This window comes from Rhincodon typus, unplaced genomic scaffold (genome assembly GCF_021869965.1).
Source record: "Rhincodon typus isolate 14 unplaced genomic scaffold, sRhiTyp1.1 hic_rhity00000587, whole genome shotgun sequence".
Lineage (NCBI taxonomy): Eukaryota > Metazoa > Chordata > Chondrichthyes > Orectolobiformes > Rhincodontidae > Rhincodon > Rhincodon typus.
This window is the reverse complement of record NW_025966225.1, coordinates 26359-53118: the sequence shown is the minus strand read 5'-3', so window position 1 is coordinate 53118 and position 26760 is coordinate 26359. Positions and strand designations below refer to the sequence as shown.

At 45.2% G+C, this 26760-nt stretch overlaps 1 protein-coding gene across 1 annotated transcript; it reads right to left on the bottom strand.

Annotated features, from left to right (window-relative positions):
- Nucleotides 1-3622: 3622 nt before the first annotated feature.
- Nucleotides 3623-26321, bottom strand: LOC109937848 (protocadherin-16-like; the record flags this gene model as incomplete). The annotated part of the gene is made up of 9 exons (XM_048621371.1): nucleotides 26294-26321; nucleotides 25154-26161; nucleotides 19446-19633; nucleotides 14746-14842; nucleotides 12085-12242; nucleotides 10405-11245; nucleotides 6681-6920; nucleotides 4695-4820; nucleotides 3623-3832 (listed from the first exon to the last, which is right to left on the bottom strand). Coding segments are annotated over exons 1-9 (2896 nt in total), but the record flags the coding sequence as incomplete, so codon positions are not given.
- Between the last annotated feature and the right edge of the window lie 439 nt (nucleotides 26322-26760).

The following is a 26760-nucleotide window of genomic DNA, read 5'->3' as shown; positions in this document are numbered from 1 at the left end:
CAGAACTGTGGGGAGATGAGGGCCAAAGGCAGGGAAATGGATTTAGGTCACAAATCAGCCATGATCTATTGAATGATAGAACAACTTGATGGACTGAATGGCCTACTCCTGTTCATATGCTCCTACATACAATGGTGATGAGGTGAAGTATGTTTGTCCCTCTTGTTGGTTCCCCCACCACCTGCTGCAGACATTCAAAGAAAAAAGATAGAATGTGGCAGTGACTAATGGTAAGCCAAATGATTGGAAAAATTTTAAAAACCAACAAAAGACAACCAAAAAATAATAAAGAGGGAAAAAATAAACTTTGAGGGTAAACTTGTAAGTAACATCAAGCAGGACAGCAAAAGCTTCTTTAAATATGTAAAAAAGCAAAGACAGAGATCAAAGTGAAATAGGCTCCTGAGAGAAATAAGTTACGGAAATAATAATGGAGAAGCAGGAAATGGCAGAGAAGTTCAACAAACATTTTGCATCAATGTTCACAGACACAAAATTACTAAATAATCCAGGGGCAAAAGGAAGAGAAGAAATAAGTATAATAACGATCATTGGAGAAAAAGTGCTCAGGAAACGATAGAACGAAAGACTGCTTAGCTGCCTGGACTTGATGGGATGCATCCTCAGATTTTAAAGGCAGTAGTTACAGAGATAGTGAGTGCACTGGGACTAATACTGTAAATGGAAAAGCCCTGGGGAAAATTGATGCACAGAGACATCTGGGTGTTCAGGTCCATTGTACCCTGAAGGTGGTAACGCAGGTCGATAGAGTGGTCAAGAAGGCATACAGCATGCTTTCATTCATCGGACGGGGTATTGAGTACAAGAGTTAGCAGGTCATGTTACAGTTGTATCCGACTTTGGTTCGACCACATTTGGAATACTGTGTACAGCTCTGGTTGCCACATTACCAAAAGGATGTGGATGCGTTGGAGAGGGTGAAGAGGAGGTTCACCAGGATGTTGCCTGGTATGGAGGGCGCTAGCTATGAAGAGAGGTTGGGTAGATTAGGATTATTTACATCAGAAAGATGGAGGTTGAGGGGGGACCTGATTGAGGTCTACAAAATCATGAGGGGTATAGACAGGGTGGATCGCATGAAGCTTTTTCCCAGAGTGGGGGTCTCAATTACTAGGGGTCACAATTTCAAGGTGAGAGGGGAAAAGTTTAAGGGAGATATGTGTGGAAAGTTCTTTACGCAGAGGGTGGTGGGTGCCTGGAAAGCGCTGCCAGCGGAGGTGGTAGATGCGGGCACGATAGCGTCAATTTAAGATATATCTAGACAGGTACGTGAATGGGCAGGGAGCAGAGGGATACAGATCCTTGGAAAATAGGAGACAAGTTTAGATAGAGGATCTGGATCGGTGCAGGCTTGGAGGGCCGAAGGGCCTGTTCCTGTGCTGTAATTTTCTTTCTTCTTTATTCTTTGTTCTAATTCCCTAGGAATCCTTAGATTCTGGAAAAGTTCAAGGGGATTGGAAAACTGCCAATGTTACACAAGAACAAAAACAGAAGTTGCTGGAAAAGCTCAGCAGGTCTGGCAGCATCTGTGGAGAAAAAATCAGAGTTAATGATTCGGGTCCAGTGACCCTTCCTCAGAACTGTGTTACACCTTTGTTTAAAAATGGAAAGGGGCATAAACAGGTAACTGTAGGCAGGTTAGCTTAACATGTGCAATTGGGAAAATGTTAGAGTCTGTTTTAAACTCTGTGATAGCAGAACATTTAGAATGCCTTATATAATCATGCAGAGTCATGGTTTCATGAAGGGGAAATCATACCTGACAAAGTTATTAGAATTCTTTGAGGAGATGACAAGATAACAGGGTTGCAGTGGGTGTCATATATTTGGATTTTCAGGTGTTTGATAAGGTACCATATATTAGGCTATGTAATAAGATATGCTTCCCTGGTGTTGGGGGTAGTATATCAGCATGGATAGAGGACTGCCTGGCTAACAGAAAGCAGAGAGTTGGAATAAGGGGATCATTTTCATTATGGAGTACCATAGGGCTCAGTGCTGGGGCCACCATTATTTACAATATATATTAACGACTTGGATGGGGAAAGTGACTGTACTTCAGCCATGTTTACAGATGACACAAAAATGGGGGAAAGCCAGTGGTGAGGGTAACTGCAGAGGGATGTAGGCACATTAAATGGGTGGGTAAAAATTTGGCAATATGAAATGTAACATGAGGAAATGTGATGTTATGCATTTTGGCAGGAACAATAGAGGAGTTGAATATTATTTCAATTGTGGAAGATTTCTGAAAGCTACAGAACAGAGGGCTTTGGAGTCTTGTGCACGAATCACAAAAAGTTCACTGGGTAATAGGGAAAGCAAATGGAATGTTGGGCTTTATTTCAAAGGGAATGGTGTATAAAAGTAGGGAGGTTTTGTTTAAGCTAAACAAGGCACTAGTAGGGCCACAGCCTAGTTTTGGGCTCCTTATCTAAGGAAAGATAAGATGGCATTGGAGAGAGGCCAGAGGAGGGTGGCTCAGATGATCCAGGTATGGAGACACTGTCCATGGAAAGAGGTTGAGTAGATTAGGCCTGTACTGATCAGAATGTCGAAGAACAAGAGGTGACCTTATTGAAACATACAAGATTCTTCAGGGGCTTGCCATGGGAGATGCAGAGAAGTTGTTTCTCCTTGTGGGAGTGTCTAGCATCAGAGGGCATTGTCTCAGAGTAAGGGGCTGCACATTTAAGACCAAGATAAGGAGGAATTTCTTCACTCAGAGAGTAGTGAATCTGTTGAATTCTTTACTGCACAAGGCTGTTGAGGCTGGATCATTAAGTATACCTGAGGCTGAGATAGAGAGATTTTTAATCAGTAAGGGAATCAGGGGTTATGGGGAAAGGGCAAGAAAGAGGAGTTGAGGATTATCACATAAGCCATTGAATGGTGGAGTTCTTTTCCTCTTTCTTTGTCCTTCCATATTTTTCTCCCTTCTTCTCTCTCTCCCTGTAGTAATTCACTCCCCACCCCCATCTCTTTAACTGCCTACCTAAGGAGTTGGGTAGGAGCTGGCTCACAACCGGGTCCCACATGGTGGGAGCTGAATGGGTTGTGTTCTGTAGTGACGGTGGATCGAGCGTGGGCTGGAGGAATGGTGGTGGTTTGAGTGTGGGCCGGTGAGATCGGGGACGGTGAGGCAGTGGCAGTGAGATCGGGGACGGTGAGGCGGGGACGGTGAGATCGGGGCCGGTGAGGCAGTGGCAGTGAGATCGGGGACGGTGAGGCAATGGCGGTGAGATCGGGGACGGTGAGGCAACCCAGAGCGGAATTCTGTCTGGGAATGGTGAGAGTTGGAAAGCCCAGAGTGGGACTGTGGCCGTGGAAAGTTGGAAGCTCTTAAATTATCTTTTGTTTTCTTATCTTAGTCTAAGTTAATATGAATGGTGCCATGTATGTACAGTGATGTTACACACTTTTCACTGTATTTTTACATTGAATACACGTGACAATAAATGATTCAATTCAATTCAGAGCTGATGGGCTTGAATGGCCTATTCCTGCTTCTGTGTCTTTTTGGCTTCTGATGTTATGACACACACTGTAAGCACACCCAGCCTTCATACTGTTCCCACCTCAAACACTCTTTCTATCTTACCAATGATCTCATATCGCACACGTCCATTTTCACCCAAATCCTCATCTGTTGCCTTCACTGTGAAGAGGGGGACTGGCTCCTGGTTTTCTGGAACTTGCAGCTCGTACACATCCTTCTCAAACCTGGGCCTGTTGTCATTCTCGTCTTTGATCTCGATGGACACTGTCACTGTAGCAACATTGGGAGGGCTCCCACTATCTTTAGCATAAACTACAAGAAACAGTCTATTAGTGCACAGAAGCAACTAGGTAGAGAATGAGAGATAAAGGAGGTGAGAGAGACTGTAAGAGAGAAATAGAGAGAGAGAGAGAGTGTGAAGTTGCGTGGGACAACGATAGGCACAGTGTTGAAAAGGGGAGAACAAGAAAGGGGACAGTGTGAGACAACGAGACAAAGGCAGCAAATGCTCACAAGATTGTTCCCTGAGATGAGAGGCTTGTTTTATGAAGGGAGATGGAGGCAGTTGTGAGTTTAGATAAATAACAGGCAATTTCAGTGAAACATTGAAAATTCCAAAAGGATTTGCAAGGAGATTGTTCCCCAGACTTGGGAGTCTAAAACACAGGGCACAGTCTCAATATAAGAGACTGAGATATGGAGAAATGTGAATCTCTGGAATTCTTCACCCTAGAAATCTGGGCAGTCTCCATCATTAAGGCTGGGATCGACAGAGGTTTGGCCTCAGGGAACGAGGAAGGGATACAAGGAACAGGCAGGAAAAGCAAGCTGGAGCCCAAGATCAAGCATGAGATAGGGAGAGAATGAGAGAGAGTGTGAGAGGAGAGAGAGAACAGGACAGAGTGTGAGAGGAGCCAGAGAAGATAGAGACAGAGAGAAGGGGAGAGAGAGGGAGACAGTGAGAGAGAAGAGAGAGCGAAAACAGGAGACAGAGAATGAGAAGAGAGAAAAGAAGAGAGAGAGAATGAAAGGAAAGAGAAAAATTCAAGAAAGAGAAGAAAGAGAGGAAGGAGAGAGACAGAGAGGAAGGGAGGAGAGAGACAGAGTCAGATAGGGAGGGGAGAGGAGAGAGGAAGTGCTTTGGAGCTCTCTTGTTGAGTTATTGGTCACTTACCTGTGAGTTGGTAGTGATCCTGTTGCTCTCTGTCTAAGGCTCGACTGGTTGTTATGATACCAGTCACTGGGTCAATAGAGAAGCTGTCATCCACCAGCCCTCCATATCTCAGAACACCATTCAAACCTACAGCAAAAAAAACACACACACACAACTCATACTGACAACAGACAACATTACAACAGAAACAACGGACAAGATTTACACAGATAAACACGGATCTGAGTCCCCATCACCAAACCTTCAATCTGTCCCCTCCTGTCATTCTCCCTGCCACCCACTCTGTCACCCACTCTGTCACCCATTCTGTCACCCTCCCTGTCACCCACTCTGTCACCCACCCTGTCACCCCCTCTGTCACCCTCCCTGTCACCCTCCCTGTCACCCACTCTGTCACCCACCCTGTCACCCTGTCTGTCACCCACTCTGTCACCCTCCCTGTCACACTCCCTGCCACCCACCCTGTCATCCACTCTGTCATCCACTCTGTCATCCTCCCTGTCACCCTCCCTGTCACCCACCCTGTCACCCTCCCTGTCACCCTCCCTGTCACCCTCTCTGTCCTCAATGAGTACTCTTTGATTGCTCTGACATCCATCATAATGAAGTGCTTTGCGGGATTAGTAATTGCACACATCAACTCCCTCCTCCCAGATGGCCTTGATCCACCACAATTCGCCTACCCTGTAATAGGTTCATGGCAGATGCCATCTCCCAGGTCCTACACTCATCCCTAGAACATCTGGATAACAAGGACACCTATGTTAGACTCCTATTTGTTGATTTTAGTTCCAGTGTCAACACCATAATTCCAAATAAACTTTCCAAACTTTGACACCTAGGATTCTGCTCCCCTCTCTGCAACTGGATCCTCAACTTCCTGACTCGCGAACCACAATCACTAAGGATAGGCCACAACACCTCCTCCATGATAATCCTCAACATTGGTGCCCCACAAGGATGCAAATCCTTACTATACTCCTTATACACTCACAACTGTGTAGCCAAATTCAGCTTTAACTCCATTTATAAATTTGCTGGTGACACCGCTGTAGTGGTTTGAATCTCAAACAACGACAACACAGTGTACAGGAAAGAGATCGACAGATTAGTGGCCTGGTGTAAAGACAACAATCTCTCCCTCAATGTCAGTAAAATGAAGGAGCTGGCCATCGAATTCAGGAAGCAGAGTGGAGTATACACCCCTGTCTGTATCAGTGGTGCTGAGCTGGAGGTGATAGAGAGCTCAAGTTCCTAGGACTAAATATACCAACAATCTGTCCTGCTCCAACCACATCAACACTATGGTCAAGAGAGCTCACCAACACCTCTGCTTCCTCAGAAGGCTAAGGAAATTCAGTATGTCTGCGAAGACTCTTACCGAGTTTTATAGAAGCACCATAGAAAGCATCCTATCTGAATGCATCACGGCTTGGTATGGCAACTGCTCTGCCCAAGACCACAAGAAATTACAGAGTTGTGAACACAGCCCAGTCCATCAGACAAACCAGCATTCCTTCCATCAACTCAGTCTACACTTCCCACTCCCTCAAGAAAGCAAACAACATAATCAAAGACCCCTCCCACCCCAGTTATATACTCTCTTCCACTAGGCAGAGGATACAAAGATTTGAAAACACGTGCCAACAGATTCAAGAGCACCTTCTTCCCCACTGTTATCAGACTGTTGAATAGACCTCTTATATTAGAGTTGATCTTTCTCTGCATCTTCTCTGCAGCTGGAACACTATATTCTGCATTCTGTCCTATTCCCCTGATGTCCTTATGTAAGGACAATTTGACTGGTTAGCACAGAAAACAATACTTTTCACTGTGCCTTGGTACAGTCTCTACATCATACTCTCCGTCACCCATTCCATCACCTACTCTGTCACCCTCTCCGTCACCCTCTCTGTCACCTTCGACCCTCTGACCCTCGCTCATGCCCAGCCTGACTGTTGACCTGTCCAATGACTGGTTGGTTACCTTGGTCCCTGTCAGTGGCATGTATCTGAATGACCTGAGTGCCAGCCACTCGATTCTCCAGGACACTGGCTTCATAAAGTTTCTTATCAAATGTTGGCACCTCATCGTTGACATCAATCAGCTGAATGTGCAGCAGCTGGGTGGCTGAGCGCCGGAATGTTCCGTGGTCTGAGGCCTCAATCGTCAGGTTAATCCAACTCTGCTCTTCACAATCCAGCTCTTTCACAATGGACAAGGCCCCTGAAATTAGACAGATGGGGACAGTGTTAGTGACCAGTCCCATTGCTCCCAGGGACACTGCAGGTCAGGGGTCAGGGGTCAGTGGAACTTTCGATTTGATGTCTGGGATATTGTTGAATGGGGACAAATGGGGGAATGTCAGTGTGACTGTGAGTTAATGGGAGTAATTGTGGGTGAATCTTCCCATTCTGTGAAATGTGTGAATATTTTCCATGTCCAGGGTAACTACTTATTCAGAACCTGCAACATTTACTGCACTTTGAGCCCCAGTTTCGGAATCTACCCACAGCACATGGACTACAGCAGTTCAGGAAGACAGGCTCACTACCACCTTTTCGAGGTAACTAGGGATGGGTGATAACCGCTGGCCCAGCCAGCGATGGGGGGGGGGGAGGGGGTCTTTGCTGTATGGGGGTGGGTGCACAAGGAAGATGGCAAGAGCCATAGTGGCAACCAATTTGACAGTAAGAGAACAAACAGCTGTTTGTGCAGCCACAGAATCAAGGATGGTGTGTTGCCTCCTGGTGCAAGGGTCCAGGAAGTCACTGAGCAGCAGCAGGGCATCCTGAAGGGAAAGGGTAACAAGGCGGAAGTTGTGGTACACATGGGTATCAATGATAAAGGCAGAAAGATGGATATGGTCCTGCAGTCAGAATTTGGGGAGCTAGGTTGAAAGTTAGCAAGTAGGACCTCAAATGCAGTAATCTCTAGATCACTCCCAGTGCCCTGTACAGGAAGTGCAGGAATAATAGGGTAAGGCAGATGAATGTGTGGCTGGAAAGAAGGTGCAGAAACAAGGGCTTTCAGTTCCTGTGGGACTGGGACTAACTGAAGGGAAGATGGCACCTGTACAAGCCAGATGGGTTACACCCGAACAGAGCTGGGACTGAGGTCCTTTCAGAACAGCTTGTGCTGCTGGAGAGGGTTGAAACTTAACTCAGTGAAAGTGCTGGAGTAAGGAGAGAGAGAGGAAGGGAGTAATATCAGGTGCTCAAAATAGGGGGCAGATAGCACTAGACTGCAGAGCAGTGAGTTAGCCCTCTGCAGCAGGATGACACTGGTGAGTGAGAGAGGAGGCACCACCTGACCTTGCTGTTGTGAATGAGGTGGATCGAGTGGATCAGGAGCAGAGAAGGAAATCAGATTCGAGAAAAGCAGAAAAAGTAGAAAAGTAGAACACAAAAATATAAGACAGACAAAGCATCAGCAAGGATCAAACAGGATCAAAATGAAGAATAAGCAGTAATGTTCAAGAGGCTGAATTAAAGGGACTCTCAGAATGCACGTCACATTGATATCCAATCTGATGGCTGGAATGCACGAACTAAGGTCAATGGGTATGAGCAAATTGTCAGAGACGTGTCTGAGATTGGCAACTGTATATCCGAAACTTTCTACATTTAGGAAAGAGAAACAAACAGGAAAAGGAAGTGAGGCAATGCTTCTCATGTGAACAACATCAGGACATAATTGAGAGACGCGTGCCTGGCCACCAGGCCCATGGCCCATGGTGGAGCTCTGAACAAGAAAGACCGTAAAGTTGAATACTTTTTCTCTACTTCTTCATTTTTCTGCCTTTATATTCTTTGTTGTGGTTTATTTTTCTGTGTTTTAAGATAGCACAGGAGAATGGTGACACTCTACAGCACTTGTGACTGTATTTTGTAATAAAAATAAACCAAATAAATCAAATCCAATCCAACCAAATCAAGTTCCGAGGAAGGATCACTGGAACAGAAACGTTAACTCTGATTTTTTCTTCACAGATACTGCCAGACCTGCTGAGCTTTTCCAGCAACTTCGGTTTTTGTCCAATTGAATCAAAGCTTTCCCACCTTATCCACTTGTGTTGCCAGTTTCAGGGAGCTATGGACTTGCACCCAGGGCTTCTATGTCTGTCAATGCTCCTAAGGGGTCTGCCATTTACTGTATATCTTCCTTTTGCATTTGACTTTCTGAAATGCATCCCTTCATATTTGTCTGGATTAAGCTCCATCTGCTATTTCTCCTCCCATCTTTCCAGCTGATCTATATCCTGCTACATCCTTTGATATCCTTCCTCACTATCCACAACTCCACCAATTTTCGTATCATCTCCAAACTTACTAATCAGACCACCTACATTTTCATCAAAATAATTTATATCTATTACAAATAACAGAGGTCCCACCACTGATCCTTGTGGAACACCACTGGTTACAGACTTGAGCTGTTCACAATATATATTAATGATTTGGATGGGGGAACAAAATGTAACATTTCCAAGTTTGCAGATGATACCAGATCGGGTGGGAGGGTGAACTGTAATAAGAATGCAGAGATCCTTCAGCATGATCTGGACAGGTTGGGTGACTGGGTAAATCAATGGCAGATGCAGTATAATTTGGATAAATGTGAGGTTATTCACTTTGGAAGCAAAAACAAGGAGGCAGATTAGTACCTGAATGGCTGTAAATTGGGAGAGGGGGCATGTGCAGTGGGACCTGGGTGTCCTTGTGCACCAGTTGCTGAAGGTAAGCATGCAGGTGCAGTAATTGGTAAAGAAGGTAAGTGGTATGTTGGCCTTCATTGTGAGAGATTTTGAGAAGAGGAGCAGGGATGTGTTGTTGCAGTTATACAGGGCCTTGGTGAGGCCACACCTGGAATATTGTGTGCAGTTTTGGCCTCCTTTTCCGAGGATGGATGCTCTTGCTCTCGAGGGAGTGCAACAAAGGTTTATCAGGCTGATTCCAGGGATGGTGAGACTGACATATGAGGAGAGATTGACTAGATTAGGTTGACTTCACTAGGATTCAGACGAATGAGGGGGTATCTCATTAAGACTTATAAAATTCTAACAGGACTGGACAAGATCGATGCAGGGGGGATGTTCCCGATGGTGGGTGTGTCCAGAACCAGGGGTCACAGTCTGAGGATTTGGAGTAGACAATTTAGGATGGAGATGAGGAGACATTTCTTCACCTAAAGAGTGGTGAGCCTGTGGAATTCATTACCACAGGAAGTAGTTGATGCCAAAATATTGAATGCATTCAAGAGGTGACTAGATATCGCACTTGGAGTGAATGGGATCAAAGGTTACGGGAAGAAAACAGGATTAGGCTATTGTGTTGGATGATCAGCCATGATCGTGATGAATGACGGAGCAGGCTCGAAGGGCCGAATGGCCTCCACCTGCTCCTATCTTCTATGTTTCTATGTTACTGTCTGAGAGTGTGGGGGAGGGCAGGTTCACTCCAGACTTTCGAATTAAATGAGGTAGTTATTTTAAGAAGGAATGTGGAAGGTCACGGGGAGAAGGCAGGGGAATGGTATAAGATGAAATGCTCAGCCAGGCAGTTGGACATGATGGATGAATTGCATTTTCCCGTGACAATTCTGCAAATGATAGTGTAATTGGAGGTAAGGTGGAGGTCTCTGAGGGATTAATGGAGGGGCATCAGGCATCATTGTTGATCTCTCCAAAAGGTGGTCCCCAACTGCTTACCTGTTGTCGGATTGAGTCGTAACTTGTTAGCTCCCAATCCAGATTTGATCCGGTAACTGAGTCGGCTGTTCTCTCCCAGGTCAGCATCCTGGGCGACGATGTAAGAGATGATATTGCCAATGGGCTGATCCTCCATGACCTGGAGCACTGATGGAGACAGGAACTGGGGCTCGTTGTCATTCTCATCGGTTACAAAGACACGAACTGTTACAGCTGAGGATTTCCGTTGGGTGCTCTCCACTGTTTGGTCCATGGCTTGTACCACCAGCAGGAAGAATGGAGTGGTCTCCCGGTCAATTGCTGCTGCTGATAGTATTCCAGTCATGGGATCAATTTGAAGCACGTTCCCAGGGGGAGTTTGTTGGAGGAGAGTGTACAGGATCTGGCTGTTGGGACCACTTCCATCTTTATCGACTGCCTGGAAAGTGTAGATGGAGGTACCGACTACTGCATTCTCATTGACGACCAGAGTGATGGGGTCCTCAGCAAACTGTGGCGCGTACTCATTACGATCCTCAATATTAATGTCGACGATAGTGAGAGTGCTATGGGGGAGAGCTGTACTCAGGTCATCAATTGCAATCTCCAGTTGGTAATGTGAGCCCAATTCATAATCCAGCTCCTGCGCCAAGTAAATGTCACCTGTGAATCTGTCCACAACAAATCTCCCATCCACATCTGTTCCACCCACTAGGGTGTATGTCACCTGCCCATTGGCACGTCTCGATGCATCCTGGGAGGCCACTGAACCAATGACAGAGCCTGGGGCCATCCCTTCGATGGAACTGAAGGTGAGTGAGTTGCTACCAGACTGAGGTAGGCTGTTGGCAGAGCTCAGTACCTAAAGGGTGAAACACATCAGGGTTAGGAGACAACCAATGCAGGGGAACTGGATAAATATCTGACAGGACAAAGTGCTCATGGAATGAAGTGAGATCCTGGGAAAGGAGCCTGTTCCTCTTCTGCAGGAACCTAAATCACAGAAACAGGACCCTTCCCTAACTCTGCCTCTAGACCTGAGCTCAGTGCCCCACACTCTTCCCCTGACTCCTGAGGTAAATGTGAGGTTATTCACATTGGGAACAAAAGCAGGAAGACAGATTAGTACCTGAATGGCTGTAAACTGGGAGAGGGGGAGTGTGCAGCGGGACCTGGGTGTCCTTGTGCACCAGTTGCTGAAGGTAAGCATGCACGTGCAGCAGGTGGTAAAGAAAGTAAATGGTATGTTGGACTTCATTGCGAGAGGTTTCGAGTACAGGAGCTGGGGTGTCTTATTGCAATTGTATTATCGCTGGAATCTGGACTGTTAATCCAGAGATCCAGATGATGTCCTGGGGAGCTGGGTTGAATCCTGCCACAGCAGATGGTGGAATTTGAATTCAATAAAAATCTGGAATTAAAAGTCTCACGATGACCATTAATTCATTGCCGATTGTCAAGCATGTGCACAGCAATGTGGCTGAATCATAACTGTCCTCTGGGCAATTAGAGATGGGTAACAAATGCTGGTCTTGCCAGCAATGCCCACATCCTGTGAATGAACAAAAAAAAGCTTGCCTTGTTTGTGGAATGACCTGTGAGTTCCTACCTAACATCTAGTTCATGCATCAACAGTGAACATTTGAGATGCTGAAACACCTCACAATTCAATTTCCCTCCACCTGAGGAAAGTGTATTCACCTGGACACGGACTGCGAGGGATGTGGTCTGGGACAGTTGTCCACGGTCAGTGGCCAGGGCTGTCAACTCATACTCAGGTCTCTCGAGCCTGTACAGCGCTGTGCTTGTCCGCAGTTCACCAGAGGTTGGGTGAAGAGAGAAAAGCTGGGCCCAGGGTCCTAGAAAGGGACAGAGAGGGAGACATGAGAACATGACATAGGAGTGAGATTGATGACATTGAATCAGAAGCTTGCTTTCCATAACAGACAGAAAGAAGATCCCATTCCCCTTCAGGTAACAAAGAAACAGAAAAGGTCACTCAGACCTTGTAGGATGTTATGCCATTTGATTGGATCATGGTTTCTCTGTATCTCGGCATGTTTTACCCTCACATTAAAAAACCATAGAAACCAGAGAAGTGAGTCAGAGCATATTCAGCCCATTGTGTCTGTGCTGGCTAAATAAATTAGTTGCCCATTCTCACTTTCCAGCCCAGCTCCATCACAGGCTCCAGCTCCTCAGGGACAGATCCAAGCTCCTTTTAAATGAGTTGAAGGTTTCTCCTCAACCACCAAATTAGGCAGCGAATTCCAGACACCCCCCCACCATTCTCTTGGGGAAAAGAAGACTTTCCTCTTGTCCCCTCTAATTCTTCCACCAATCACTGGTGTCCACTGATAGTTTTCCTCTCTGTTAACTCTTTCCAAGCCGGTCATTATACTGTACACCTCAATTAGGCCAACCCTGAGATTCCTCTCTGTTCTAAGGAAAAAAATCCGAGCCTCTCCAACCTTTCCTCATAGCGACAGTGTCGAAGCCCTGACATCATTCTTGTAAATCTCCTCTGGACTCTGTCCAGACCAATTCAGTTTTTCCTGTAATGTGGTGACCAGAACTGTACACAGAACTCCAACTGTGGCCTAACCAGTGTCTTATTTAGTTCCAACATTACACTCCTGCTCTTGTATTCAAACATCTCATGTGCCTTCTTTACCACATTATGAACTTATCCTTATCGTCATCAGGGCACTGGGGATATGGATTCAGAAGTCTCTCACTTCCTCTGCTCATCTCAGCACACTCCTGTTTATCATGTATTCCCTTGCCATGTCTGTCCTTCCCAAATGCATAACCTCACAATTCTCTGAACTGAATTCCATTTGCCATTTTTCCACCCTTCAATCAAACCATTGACATCATCATTCTCTTCATTACTAATGATCCAGTCAGTTTTTGTTTTGTCTGCAAATTTCAAACAAATCCCTCTCACACTGAAGTCTAGCAAGGGACCCAGCACTGAGCCCTGTGGAATATTAGTAGAATCAGCTTTCCATTACAAACACATCATCCACCATGAGCTTCTGTTCCCTTTCATTGAGCCAGTTTTTAATCCCACGCACATTCCCCTGAATCCTGCAGGCTTTAATCTTCCTGACCAGCCTATCGTGCGGGACCTTGTCAAATGCCTGACTAACGTCCATTTAGACAACATCCACTGCATTACTGTCATCAATGCAGGACCAATCTGGGCAGTAACAGATAGGTTAAAAAAATTGGCGGAGTGATAGGAAGCAGAGTGTAATGGTCAATGGAGGAGGGTTTGTAATGGAGTTCCCAATGGGTCAATATTGGGATCTTTGTTTTTTTCTGATACAGGTAGTTCTGCTATAACACGTGTTTTGTTCACGTGAATTGGCTGTAACATGATTGATGAAGAGTGGATGCTGTCTGGATAACGCAAACTTTCTGCTGTACAGGTATAGTGACTTTCTATAGCGATTTCTCTATAAAGCATTTTTCTGTGGCAATTTTCTATAGCGTGAGGGCACACAAGAACGCAACTAACAGGAGAAATACCTGATATTTATTAATGATCAGGATCTTGCTGTGCAGGGGACAATTTCCATGTTTTCAGATGACACTAAGCTTGGAAGAATTGTAAACTTGAGGAGGACAGAATGAAACTCCAAAGTGATATTGACAAGATGGTGGAGTGGATGGTGTTACGATGGGGAAATGGCTGAATTCAAACTTGTCATCACAACATCTAAACAAGACAGCTGTTTTACCTGCCACCCGTAAGGTGCTTTTTTGATACACTTATTTCACTTTGTGGGGCTCTCTGTACTGGCAACTTTAGATGCTGCTCACAGACAGATATTTTTATTTTCAAATTTCTAAGTGCAGACAAAGGACAAATCTCTTGAAGGAACCTCACATTTTAGCTTCCTGCCTTCCACGTCACAATTACTCTACCCAACTTCGTAACAGTGGAGTGGGTGGGTAGGTGGCAGATGAAGTTCGATGCAGAGAAGTTTGGAACAACATTGAAAGGCAATATAAAATAGGGAGTACAATCCTAAAGGGGGAGCAGCGAAACCCTCTCACTGTGTGGGAACTTGTCTACACATTGAAGCAATGACCATGCAACCAATCTCACTTTCATTCAGCCCTGAAAGTCGTATGTTACATCATCCTTTCATTCGCTTTTTCTACCTGTCCACCACATTTTAATGATTCTGACCTCGCACCTCTCAAACCTACTGCTCCATCTGCATCTTGAGCTTCCCTCAGCTTCTTCATTAGGTTCACAGTCAAACCTCATCCATTCTTCTGTTAAACTGCATCTACCACTGACCTGCCGACTTCTGCATTGCTCAGTTTTCATTCAGCCAATCTTACCTGCCAAAGAATAAACCACAGTGCCATTCTCTCCCTCATCTGCATCCTTCGCCTGTAAAGTTGTCACCAGGTTTCCTGATTGATTTCCTTCAATAACCTGTTTGGACATGAAGGGGAGAAAAGACTGTGTTGATGATGAGCATTCTTCAGGCTTTATCAAGAAAACAAACTTGCTGGACATGAAGTTACAAGAATATCGCACTCACATGGAATGTCAGTCATAACAGTATTACACTCAGTCACTTGTGTAGTGTCATAGTCACATGTTTTTTTTCTATTTTTCAGTATTTTAATTGTTGAAATGTTATGGAGGGGAATAGCCGAACCCCTCTGATAATTAAACTAAAACACAAGCCCCAATCTGTTAATGACAGCATTAAAGATTCCCCTGTAATAATTACCACTGAACCACCTAGAGAAGCTCACCTTTCCCCTCATAATCTGTTAAAAGAGTGGTTAAAAGAAAGACAATCCCTGATCTACTTCATAAATAACAAGAAACAATTTATTTATTTACCCCTAACAATGAACAAATTAACAGAATTACTAACAAACTGAATAATTCCCCGCTAAACTACTTACTAGTCCCTAACTGGTCTAAATTCTACTGTTCAAATGATCACAAGTCCCACTTATATAAACCCAATTAATAAGACAACAATAAATTGAAACTTAATCTCTCCAAGTTTGCACAGATCTCCCCTCAGATGACAGTTGGCTCTTCCTGATTTTCCAAATGCTCTCGTCTTATATACCCATAATGACATAATTGTATTTCTTATGTAGGATCAGGGCAATGTTGTCAACACCTAATTTTCAAATTCAATTGGGTTTGAATTGCTGAGTGCTTGGTTTAAATTTATTGGCCAAAATCAAACTTGTTGTCTTGGTAAAAATGCTGCTTGGCTGTTCGATATAAAATGTTTCAATTCAGCCACTGTCTGTATTTGTAAACTTCCAAGCACAGACAAAGCACAACTCTTAAAGGGACCAGGTACTCCTTTTTCCCAACTATCATTTTTTTTTTTTTTTACCAACCATTCTAACTTCCTGCCTTCCAATTCATGAATACTCTACCCAACTTCATAACAGACTGAAATGGCAAAAGAACTGTTTTAAAAACCAAGTGTTGTTGAAGGATTCCTGCAAGTTTTTGAACATAAGTTACCAATACTCATTGTAAGCATTACTTAGCCAGCTGTTGGTTCCAGCAGTGGGAGGAGAAGCTGCAGATAAACTGGAACCAAAGGTTTGTACAAATGGAAATACACCCAGAAACAAATAGCTGATTGGTCTCTGGTCCAGTGATCAGTTATTGATAACAAAGGCCTTCTGCCTGCCAACACTGATGTGATTGGCTCCCAGTTAGCTGAACAGCTTGACGATTGGAACAGGTAGTGAGATACCTTCAGACCATCAGGAGCTCTCACTGTTCTCTGCAGTAAAAGCCACAACAAGCCTGACAGAGCCTTGGTGATTTTGTTTTGAGCAGTTGCTGGAACTTTGATAAAACAGAGACATTTTGATATAAGTGTGAACCAGTCATGTTGTGCCTCCTGCAGTATCTGATTGGCAGAAGAATCACCTCAGCAAAGCCTGTGTATGAAGACCAATGAACTGCTTTCCCAATTAATCCCCTCCATCTAGAATACTCAGGTGTTTTTCTAAAATAAAAACACAAATTGCTGGAAAATCTCAGCAGATTCTGACAGCACCTGTGGAGACAAAGCACAGTTAACACTAACTGACCATTCTGAGGAAGAGTCACTAGACTCGTAACATTAACTCTGCTTTCTCTCCATAGATACTGCCAGACCTGTTGAGTTTCTCCAGCAATTTCTAGTTTTGTTTCAGACCTTTAGCAGCAACCGTTTTTCATTTTATTGTAGTATGTTTTTCCAAGTATGTGTAAGCATAGAGAGTGTGTTTATAGGGTGATTAGAATTGTAACCAGTGATGTTATATGACAATGGTTCTAACAGTTTACCTCATAGAGTCACAGAGTCATACAGCACAGAAACAGACTCTTCTGCCCAACATGTCCATGTTAACCAGATATCTTAAACTGATCTAGTCCCATTTGCAGCATTTGGCCTATATCCCTCTAAACCCTTCCTATTTATTTACCCATCCAGATGCCTTTTAAATGTTGTAATTGTACCAGCCTCTACCACTTTCTCTGGCAGCTCATTATATCCCTGTAAAGTCTATTTATTAGTATTAAATAGTAATTCTGGTCCATGCTGTCTGTCACACTTGGTCTGAAAATGTGGTAAATTTGGAAATACTTGTGCATTTTTTAAAATTAATAACTTTTGTGACAACTCCAGGAATAGTGGGACTTGATTTCCCAGCATTACCCTGGAGTGGGGGAACACACAACACACATTTAGCAAACTGATGGAAGGTGTCAGTAACAGCGCTATCAAGCAGCACCTGCTCAGCAATAACCTGCTCAGTGACGCCCAGTTTGGGTTCCACCAGGGCCACTCAGCTCCTGACCTCATTACAGCCTTGGTTCAAACATGGACAAAAGAGCTGAATTCCAGAGGTGAGGTGAGAGTGACAGATCTTTGATGTCAAGGTGTAACATCAGAAAGCCCTAGCAAAACTGGAATCAATAGTCATTGGGGTAAACTCTGCAATGTTGGTCACATATCTGACACATAGAAAGATGGTTGTGGTTGTTGTAGGTCAGTCATGGAGCGGCAGCACGGTGGCTCAGTGGTTAGCACTGCTGCCTCACAGCGCCAGGGACCCAGGTTCGATCCTACCCTCAGGTGACTGTCTGTGTGGAGTTTACACATTCTCCCCGTGTCTGCGTGGGTTTCCTCCGGGTGCTCCAGTTTCCTCCCACAGTCCAATGATGTGTACGTTAGGGTGGATTGGCCATGTTAAATTACCCATAGTGCCCAGGGATGGGCTGGCTGGGTAGATTAGGGTTGGGATTAAGGTTAATCTCATCACTGCCACTTGACATTCAACAGTGTTACCATCACTGAATCCCCCACTATCAATGTCCTGGGCGTTACCATTGACCAGAAACTCAACTGGACTCACCACATAAATACAGTGGCTACAAGAGAAGGTCAGAAGCTAAGAATACTACAGCAAATAACTCACCTCCTGACTCCTCAAAGCCTGTCCACCATCTACACGGCACAAGTCAGGAGTGTGATGGAATACTCCCCACTTGCCTGGATGGGTCCAACCCCAAACAACTCTCAAGAAACTTGACACCATCCAGGATAAAGCCACCCGCTTGATTGGCACCACATCCACAAACATCCACTCCCTCCACCACTGATGCTCAGTAGCAGCAGTGTGTGCTACCTACAAGATGCACGCAGAAATTCACCAAAGATCCTCAGACTGCACCTTCCAAACCCATGACCACTTCCATTTAGAAGGACAAGGGCATCAGATACATGGGAACACCACCCCCTGCAAGTTCCCCTTTGAGCCTAACATTATTCTGACTTGGAAATATATCACCATTCCTTCAGTGTCACCTCATCCAAATCCTGCAATTCCCTCCCTAAGGGCATTGTGAGTCAACCCACAGCACATGGACTGCAGCGGTTCAAGAAGGCAGCTCACCCCCACCTTCTCAAGGGGGCAACTAGGGATGGGCAAGAAATGCTGGCCTAACCAATGACACCCACATCCCACAAGAGATTAAAATAACAACAGGAAGAATCTTTTCCCCTTGATGGAGGGATCGATGACCAGGGGGATAGATCTAAGTCAAGGGGCAGGAGGTTTACAAGAGGTGGGAGGAAATATCTTTTCACCCAGAGGGTGGTGGGAATCTGCAACTCACTGCCAGTAAGGGTGGGAGAGGCAGAAACCCTCAGAACATTGAAGAAGTATTTAGTTGTACATTTGTGATGCCGAGGCAGTCAGGGCTACGGGCCAACTGTTGGGAAATGGGATCAGGATCGTTAGGTGCATGTTTTTGACTGGCCCAGCCTTGATGAGCCAAAAGATTTTTTTCTGTGCCATTGACCTATATGACTCCCTGGCTCCACATCAAATTTAATTTAACATAATTAGCTGGTGAAGTGAGAGATTTAAATAATTGCTCACAAAAGGAAGCAAATAAGATTCTACAATACCAATTGGATGTTGTTTATCTCCAATATCCTTTGTTTAAAACTCACATGAGTGAATATCGATCATCCAGATTGGTTGGTTTATGTGCACTGTTTGTAGATTTTAAACCTACAGAAGGATTCTTGGCGGCTGACTGTTGTTTACTGAGCCCCAGCTGGTCCAAACTCACTGGACAAATAGGATTGTGAGCTTGTGTGTGTTAGAATCTGTTTGTTTACTTTCCTTGAATTTTGCCAAGAATCAGGGAGATGAGAAAATGTGGACACAAACTTTTCACAGTCAAAGTTTGCTTTTCTATGCATTCGGGCTGTACTGACAGTGTCACTGTGAACGGGGCACTGACCATATCTGATAATCAGCTCCCTCATCTCCCAGACCAAGAGGACTCCTTCCTCCCCTACATTCCCAAACTGGGAAATTCCATACCCCTGAACCCTGGTACTGTGGATCTTCACACTCCTGAACCCCAAACTGCGGAGCTCCTCAGCCTCTGTGCTGTGATATGAAGGTGTTACAAAAATTAAAGAGGGTGAGCTGGGGTTCAGCAATGTGTGACCCATGTTCAGTGAGGCTTGTGTACATACCTGAACAACCAGCTCCTTTCCCATTGGCACATTGGTGAAGATGGGTGAGTTATCGTTCTCGTCTAAAACCATGATGTAGACCGAACCGGTAACGCTGCGAGGAGGGGTCCCACCATCTTGAACCAGCACAGTTACCTGGTGACTGGCCTGACTCTCTCGATCAAAAGTTACCCTTGAGCTTATCTCACCTGGAAAAAGAATGAGAAAGCATTCAAATGAAATCACACAATCAGCAGTGATGGTTAGATGGTGCTCTGATTGCCATTAATGTGATCCTCAACTGATCCATACACTCCAAGGTTCCAGATCCAGTGCCCAGACTGGGAAGGGGAAGAGGAATGCCACTGGCACCAGCCTTCAATACTCTCTCTGAAATAAGTTGGTGAGGCTGAGCACAAAGATGCAATGGAGCTCAATAAAAAGGACCAAAAGCAGTCAAAGGAAATGAATGGGTTGGTGCATTTTGTGAGAGTCTGTGTGTGTGGGACTCTATCCCAATGAGAGTCAGTGTGTGTGGCACTGTACCCCAGTGAGAGTCAGTGTGTGTGGGACTGTACCCCAGTGAGACTCAGTGTGTGTGTGAGAGCTCGTACCCCAGTGAGAGTCAGTGTGTGTGGGACTGTAACCCAGTGAGACTCAGTGTGTGTGTGGGACTGTACCCCAGTAAGAGTCAGTGTGTGTGGGACGGTACCCCAGTGAGAGTCAGTGTGTGTGGGACTGTACTCCAGTGAGAGTCAGTGTGTGTGGAACTGTACTCCAGTGAGATTCGGTGTGTGTAGGACTGTACCTCGGTGAGAGTCAGTTTTTTGTGGGACTGTGCCCAGTGAGAGTCAATGTGTGTGTGGGACTGTACACCAGTGAGAGTCAGTGTGTGTGGGACTGTATCCCAGTGAGAGTCAGTGTGTGTGGGACTGTATCCCAGTGAAAGTCAGTGTGTGTGGGGCTGTACCCCAGTCAGAGTCAGTGTGTGTGTGACTATACCCCAGTGAGAGTCAGTGTGTGTGTGACTGTACCCCAGTGAGAGTCAGTGTGTGTGGGACAGTACCCCAGTGAGAGTCAGTGTGTGTGGGACTGCACCCCAGTGAGACTCAGTGCATGTGGGACTGTACCCAAGTGGGGGTCAGTGCATGTGGGACTGTACCCCAGTGGGGGTCAGTGTGTGTGTGGGACTGTACCCCAGTGAGAGTCAGTGTGTGGGACTGTACCCCAGTGAGAGTCAATGTGTGTGTGGGACTGTACCCCAGTGAGTGTAAGTGTGTGTGGGGCTGTACCCCAGTGAGAGTCAGTGTGTGTGGCACTGTATCCTGACGACTTTCAGTGTGGCACCACCCCCCACCTCTTCCTCTGCTACATTGATGGCGGTATTGTGGCCGCTTCATGCTTCCAAGAGGACCTCAAACAGTTCATCCACTTCACTAATACTTTTAACCCGTTCCTCAAATTCACCTGGGCCATCTCTGAAGCCTCCCTTCCCTTCCTGGACCTCTCTGTCTCCATCTCTGGCATCTGACTTAGCACTGACATCCATTTCAAACCCACTGATTCCCACAGTTACGTTGACTACAGCTCCTCTCACTCAGCCTCTTACAAAAATGCGATCCCATACTCCCAGTTCCCCCGTCTCTGCTGCATCTGCTCCCGGGATGAAGCGTTCCATTCCTGAACATCCCAGATGTCCTCCTATTTCAAGGACACTAATTTCCCCCTCTCCTGTCATTCTTTATGCCCTCAATTGCATCTCCTACGTTCCTGCACTCTGCCCTCAAACCCTCTCACCCCAACAACAATAACGATAGAGTCACCCTTGTCCTCACATACCATCCCACCAACTTCTGAATACAACGCATCATCCTACACCATTTTCACTTCCTACAATCCCTACTACCTCCTGTGTACACACAAATGCCAGGCAATGACCATCTCCAGTAAGAGACAATCTACCCAATCCCACTTGGCATTCAGTGGTGTTACCATCACTGAATCTCCCTCAATCAACATCCTGGGGGTTACCATTGACCAAAAACTCAACTGGACTCACCACATTAACACAGTGGCTACAGCAGTAGCTCAGAGGCTAGGAATACTGCAGCGAGTAACTCACCTCCTGACTCCCCAAAACCTGTCCACCATCTACACGGCACAGGTCAGGAGTGTCAGAGATAGTAAACACTGCAGATGCTGGAGTCAGAGATAACCCAGTATGGAGCTGGAGGAGCAGGACTGTGATGGAATCCACTTGCCTGGATGGCTGCAACTTCAACAACATTCACTAATGCCCTTTAGGGAAGGAAATTGCCATCCTTACCTGGTCTTGCCTACATGTGACCTACACAGACCCACAGCAATGTGGTTGACTCTGAACTGCCCTCTGGGCAATTAGGGATGGGCAATAAATACTGCGTGGTCAGCGACGCCTTCATCCCGTTAATGAATTAAAAAAACTTCCTCTGGCAGTTCATTCCACATGAACCCCACCCTTTGTGAAAAAGTTGCTTCTCAGGTCCACTTTAAATCTTTCTCCACTCACCTTAAAAATATGTCCCCTCGTTTTGAACTCCCCCACATGAGGGAAAAGACCTTTGCTATTTACCTTAATTATGCCTCTCGTGATTTGAGAAACCTCTATAAGGTCACCCCTCAACCTCCTATGCTCCAATTTTTCTTATTCACTCGTGGGAAGTGGGCATCATTGGCTGGGACAGCATTTATTGCCCATCCCTAGTTGCCATTGAACTGAGTGGCTTGCTCAACCATTTCTGAGGGCAGATGAGAGTCAACCACATTGCTGTGGGTTTGGAGTCACACGTAGGCCAGACCAGGCAGATTTCCTTCCCTGAAGAACTGAATGAACTAAATGGGTTTTCCCCAACAATGGTTTCATGATCAGCAGTAGATTCTTAATTCCAGATTATTCCACCATCTGCCTTGATGGTACTCAAATCTAGGCCTCCAGAGCAGTAGCTGAGTTTTTGGATTAATAGTGCATTGATAATACCAGCAGGCCATTGCTTCCTCATTAGTTGAATTGCAATTCCCTGAGCTGCCTTGGTGATGTTTGAACCGCTGTCCCCAGAACATTAGCCTCTAGATGCCTAACCCAGGGATATTGTCACTGCGCCACTCTCTGCATCTTATTGGAAGATGTCACAATCTGAGCAAGTCGAATGGAGTTGGTGAGCGCATGTTTCCCCTCGGGGTGTGAGCTAATGAGTTTCCACAAAAAGGGGCCTCTGTTTGAAGCTGTTGAGGAATTCATTCACTCAGTGCTTTGTGAGTTTTTGGAATCCTTTTCCTGAGATAGCAGTGGGCAGGAGCTTTGAATACATTCAAATCTGAGTTTGATGGATGTCAGGTTGACGGAAGTACAGGATTCAATAGTGAGGCGGGTGGTGGAAGCAGGAGAGTGAAACAGAGACACGGTCTGATCCATTGTGATGGTATTGAGTGGGGGGGGGGGCATGCCGGCTCATGGCGGGGCTTTGGGGTGTGGGTGGTTGCAGGTGTTAGAGTTTTGATGGTAACCCAGCCAATCCTCACTGATTTCCCATCTCTCTCTCACCCAGAATCTTTGGACAGTCATTGGACATTGATAACCTGCCTCTGACTGCATTTGGGATAAGTCTGGGCACAGATTCTGATGCAATAATTGGTATCAATGTTGGCACCCAGAGTCATAGTCATGGAGGTCTATATCACAGAAAAAGGCCATTTAGCCCATTGAATCTGTGCTGGTCAAAAACAAGCAGCTAACTATTCTAATCTCATTGGTTCTGTAATAATATACACCAGTGCAGTGAAATGAGTCACATACTACATTGCACTGATATCTGTCCGTTTGCACCTGTAGAACAGATGCCATTTTAACCACGTTCGGTGCTTTCCAGACTATTTCCTGACTTCCCCTTCTCTTCAGTCCAGGGATCACTAGACAGGGATCAGGAGTCTTGGCTGATTGCTCCTCTCTCTGTAACCCAGAGATCACCATGTGATGTGGGGAGTTTGATTTTGTTTTGTATTGTTTGTTTTTGAGTTTGCTTGTTTGATTTTGATCATGTGATCTGTAGGCTTTTCATGGTATCTAAAAGGGTTTCATGATTAATTTGTAATTATTTCTGTAGCCATCATGATTCCTTTCAAAATGGATAGTGAGAGAATGACTTTGTGGAAAGCACTGAGGTCTTTTCACATTGCAGAGAGTTTCCGCAGTGAACAAATTAAACTGCTGTTTATTAGGCTCCACTTTACAAGGCTAGCCTTTGACTTGTCTCTTTTGATTCACAGAAATGCCCATGTCTTGAAAAAAAAGGCTTTTTTTAAGTGCCATTTATGGACAATTCATAGAATCCCTCCAATGTGGGAGCTGGCCATTCAGCCCATCGAATCTATATTGAACTTCCAAACAGCATCCCACCCAGACCCAATCCCCCCCCCGCCTATCTCTGAAACCCTGTATTCCCCATCACTGATCAGTTGCTCCTGGAACGGGAGAAGATGGTTTAGAATTAAGGATGGTGTACAAATACCAGCCTAGTTAATGAAGTCCATATCTTGAGAAATAGGAAAAAAATTGTTAAAAGTATGCCCTGTTGGAGTAAGGGGTTTAGGATGAGAAGTGTTTGATTAAAGCCCTGAAGAGCTTATGTAAAATGGAGAGATTTAAAGCTCAGTAAAATCACAAATCAGAGAAGAGGCTATCAGAACCTCACAATCAGGAAGTCACAGCTACGTCAACCCCCATTTGAGAGAAAGATGGGAATTTCCATAGTGTCTGAGGACTGGGATGCGATGCTGTTTGGATTGGTGGAATTGTATTTTTATTGTGTGTTTTGAAATCTTTAAACATGTGTTAGATGTAAATAATTTGGTTTATTCTATTTTATCTTTGTTTCTTTGTGTAATTAATCTCTGTTTTATTCTTAAAGCCAAATCTGCAACATTGTATGTTCATGTTTGAGTGGGAGACCACCTTGCTAAAACCACATAAAACAAACAATGATCTATTGAGTCAGGTTTCTGCTTGGGATCTGACTTGTCCAAAAATAACATCAGCTGGGATAGTAGAACTGGATAGTCATTGGGAGAAAGATCCCTAGCTGATCTCTCTCTCTCTCTCTATCTCTCTCTATCTCTCCAATGTATGGGTTATTTAAACTGACTGTTTGCCTCTCAGTTCCTGTCTGCTTCACTGACGTCCCTTAATGAAGGAAATCTGCTGCTATAACCTGGTCTGTCCTACTCCAGATCCACAGTAACGTGATTGACTCTTAACTGCCCTCTGAAATAGCCTAGGAATCCACTCAGCTTGAGGGCATTGAGGGCTGTGTAATAAATGCCCACATCCCACGGATGAATAAAGAAACCTCTCAGTATCTTGGGGTTCAGTACTGGGCTGATGACACATTAACCAAGAAGATGTTACTTTGAATAAAAACCGAAAGAACTGCAGGGGTTCTATACCAGAAACAAAAACAGAAGTTGCTGGAAAAGCTCAGCAGGTCTGGCAGCATCTATGACGAGAAGTCAGAGTTAACATTTTGGGTCAGTTCTGAGGAAGGGTCAGCTGATCTGAAACGTTAATTCTGATTTCTCTTCACAGATGCTGCCAGACCTGCTGAACTTTTCCAGCAACTTCTGTTTTTGTTTCAGAAGTTAATTTGAGTTTACGTGGATTACCAGAGAAGCATAGAGAAGGGAGACCAGAGAATTACCGGTGAGGGAGTCGATCTGAAAGCTGGAATGTGCTGGGAACAGTCTGTAGGTCAGTTTGCTGTTAATCCCATGGTCACGATCGGTTGCTAGGATCCGTCCAATGGGCGATGAAGGTGGCATGTTCTCCTGGATGGTGAAAAAGTATTGGTCCTCACTGAGCTTTGGTGCATTGTCATTCTCATCAGTGATACAGACTCGCACCATGGCAGTTCCTGTTTTCCTCTGGTCACCCTCACTGCTCGAAGCCACAACAGTCAGACTGAAAAGGTCTTTGTTCTCACGGTCAAGGGCACTTTTCACATATAACCAGCCACTCTCAGAAAGGATTCCGAAATTGGCTGAGTCACCATCAGTCCGCAGGTGGTAAGTGATATGGCTGTCTCTGCTGTCCTGACTCAGGGCCCGGACCTGGAGAAAGCGAGTGTTAACAGCCGTCCCTTCTTTGACTTCAACCCTATAGGTCAACGTCTCAAAGATTGGGGCATTATCACTCTCGTCCTGAATGTGAATGATTAACGTGAAGGTGGAGCTGAGCTGTGGAGCCCCACTGTCTTTAGCCACAATTTTCAGGTCATAGCGTGGAAGCGTTTCATAGCTCAAAGATCCGATCACGCGTAGCTTCCCAGATGTTCGGTCAATGCTGAATGTCCTGTCTTCATTAGAAACAATGTCGAACTGAACCTGGCCATTGGCTCCGCTATCCTGATCGTCTGCATGTACGGTATAGATAACAGAGCCAATCTCTGTGTTCTCTGGGACCAGAATCGACTCAGAAGAGGTGGGGAACGTCGGTGTGTTATCGTTGATGTCAGATATTGTGATCTTGACCTTCGTACTGCTATAGGCAGGAGGGGAACCACTGCTAGCCTGAACATCCAAAATCACAACAGGATGAGACTCATGGTCCAAGGGAATGCTGGTCCGGATCAAACCCGAGCTAACACCAATTGCAAAGTAACCATTGGGATCTCCAGAGGAAATTGTGTAGGAGATAGAGTCTGAGTGACCTGTCAATCAGAAAAAATCCATCAATCAGTTTTCAAGCAATGTGACCCAGCTAAATTGTGAAAATGTTCCTGAGGTTTACCTGCACCCATACAAACTCTTCACACAGCTATCTCTTTGTTGCATTAATTTACCTGCTTTAACCACATAAAGCAATGTCATCGGACATAAAGGAATATTTAATTTCCTGCTCACATATAAATTTAACCCCCTTTACTGTACGGAGCTGTTTAGAGGACACGAGAACATACATTAGAACATAAGAACTAGGAGCAGGAGTAGGCCATCTGGCCCCTCGAGCCTGCCCCGCCATTTAATAAGATCATGGCTGATCTTTTTGAGACTCAGCTCCACTTACCCGCCCACACACCATAACCCGTAATTCCTTTACTGTTCAAAAATTTATCTAGCCTTGCCTTAAAAACATTCAGCGAAGTAGCTTCAACCGCTTCACTGGGCAGGGAATTCCACAGATTCATAACCCTTTGGGTGAAGAAGTTCCTCCTGACCTCAGTCCTACATCTGCTTCCCTTTATTTTGAGGCGATGCCCTCCAGTCCTAGTTTCACCTGCTAGCGGAAACAACCTCCCTGCCTCCACCT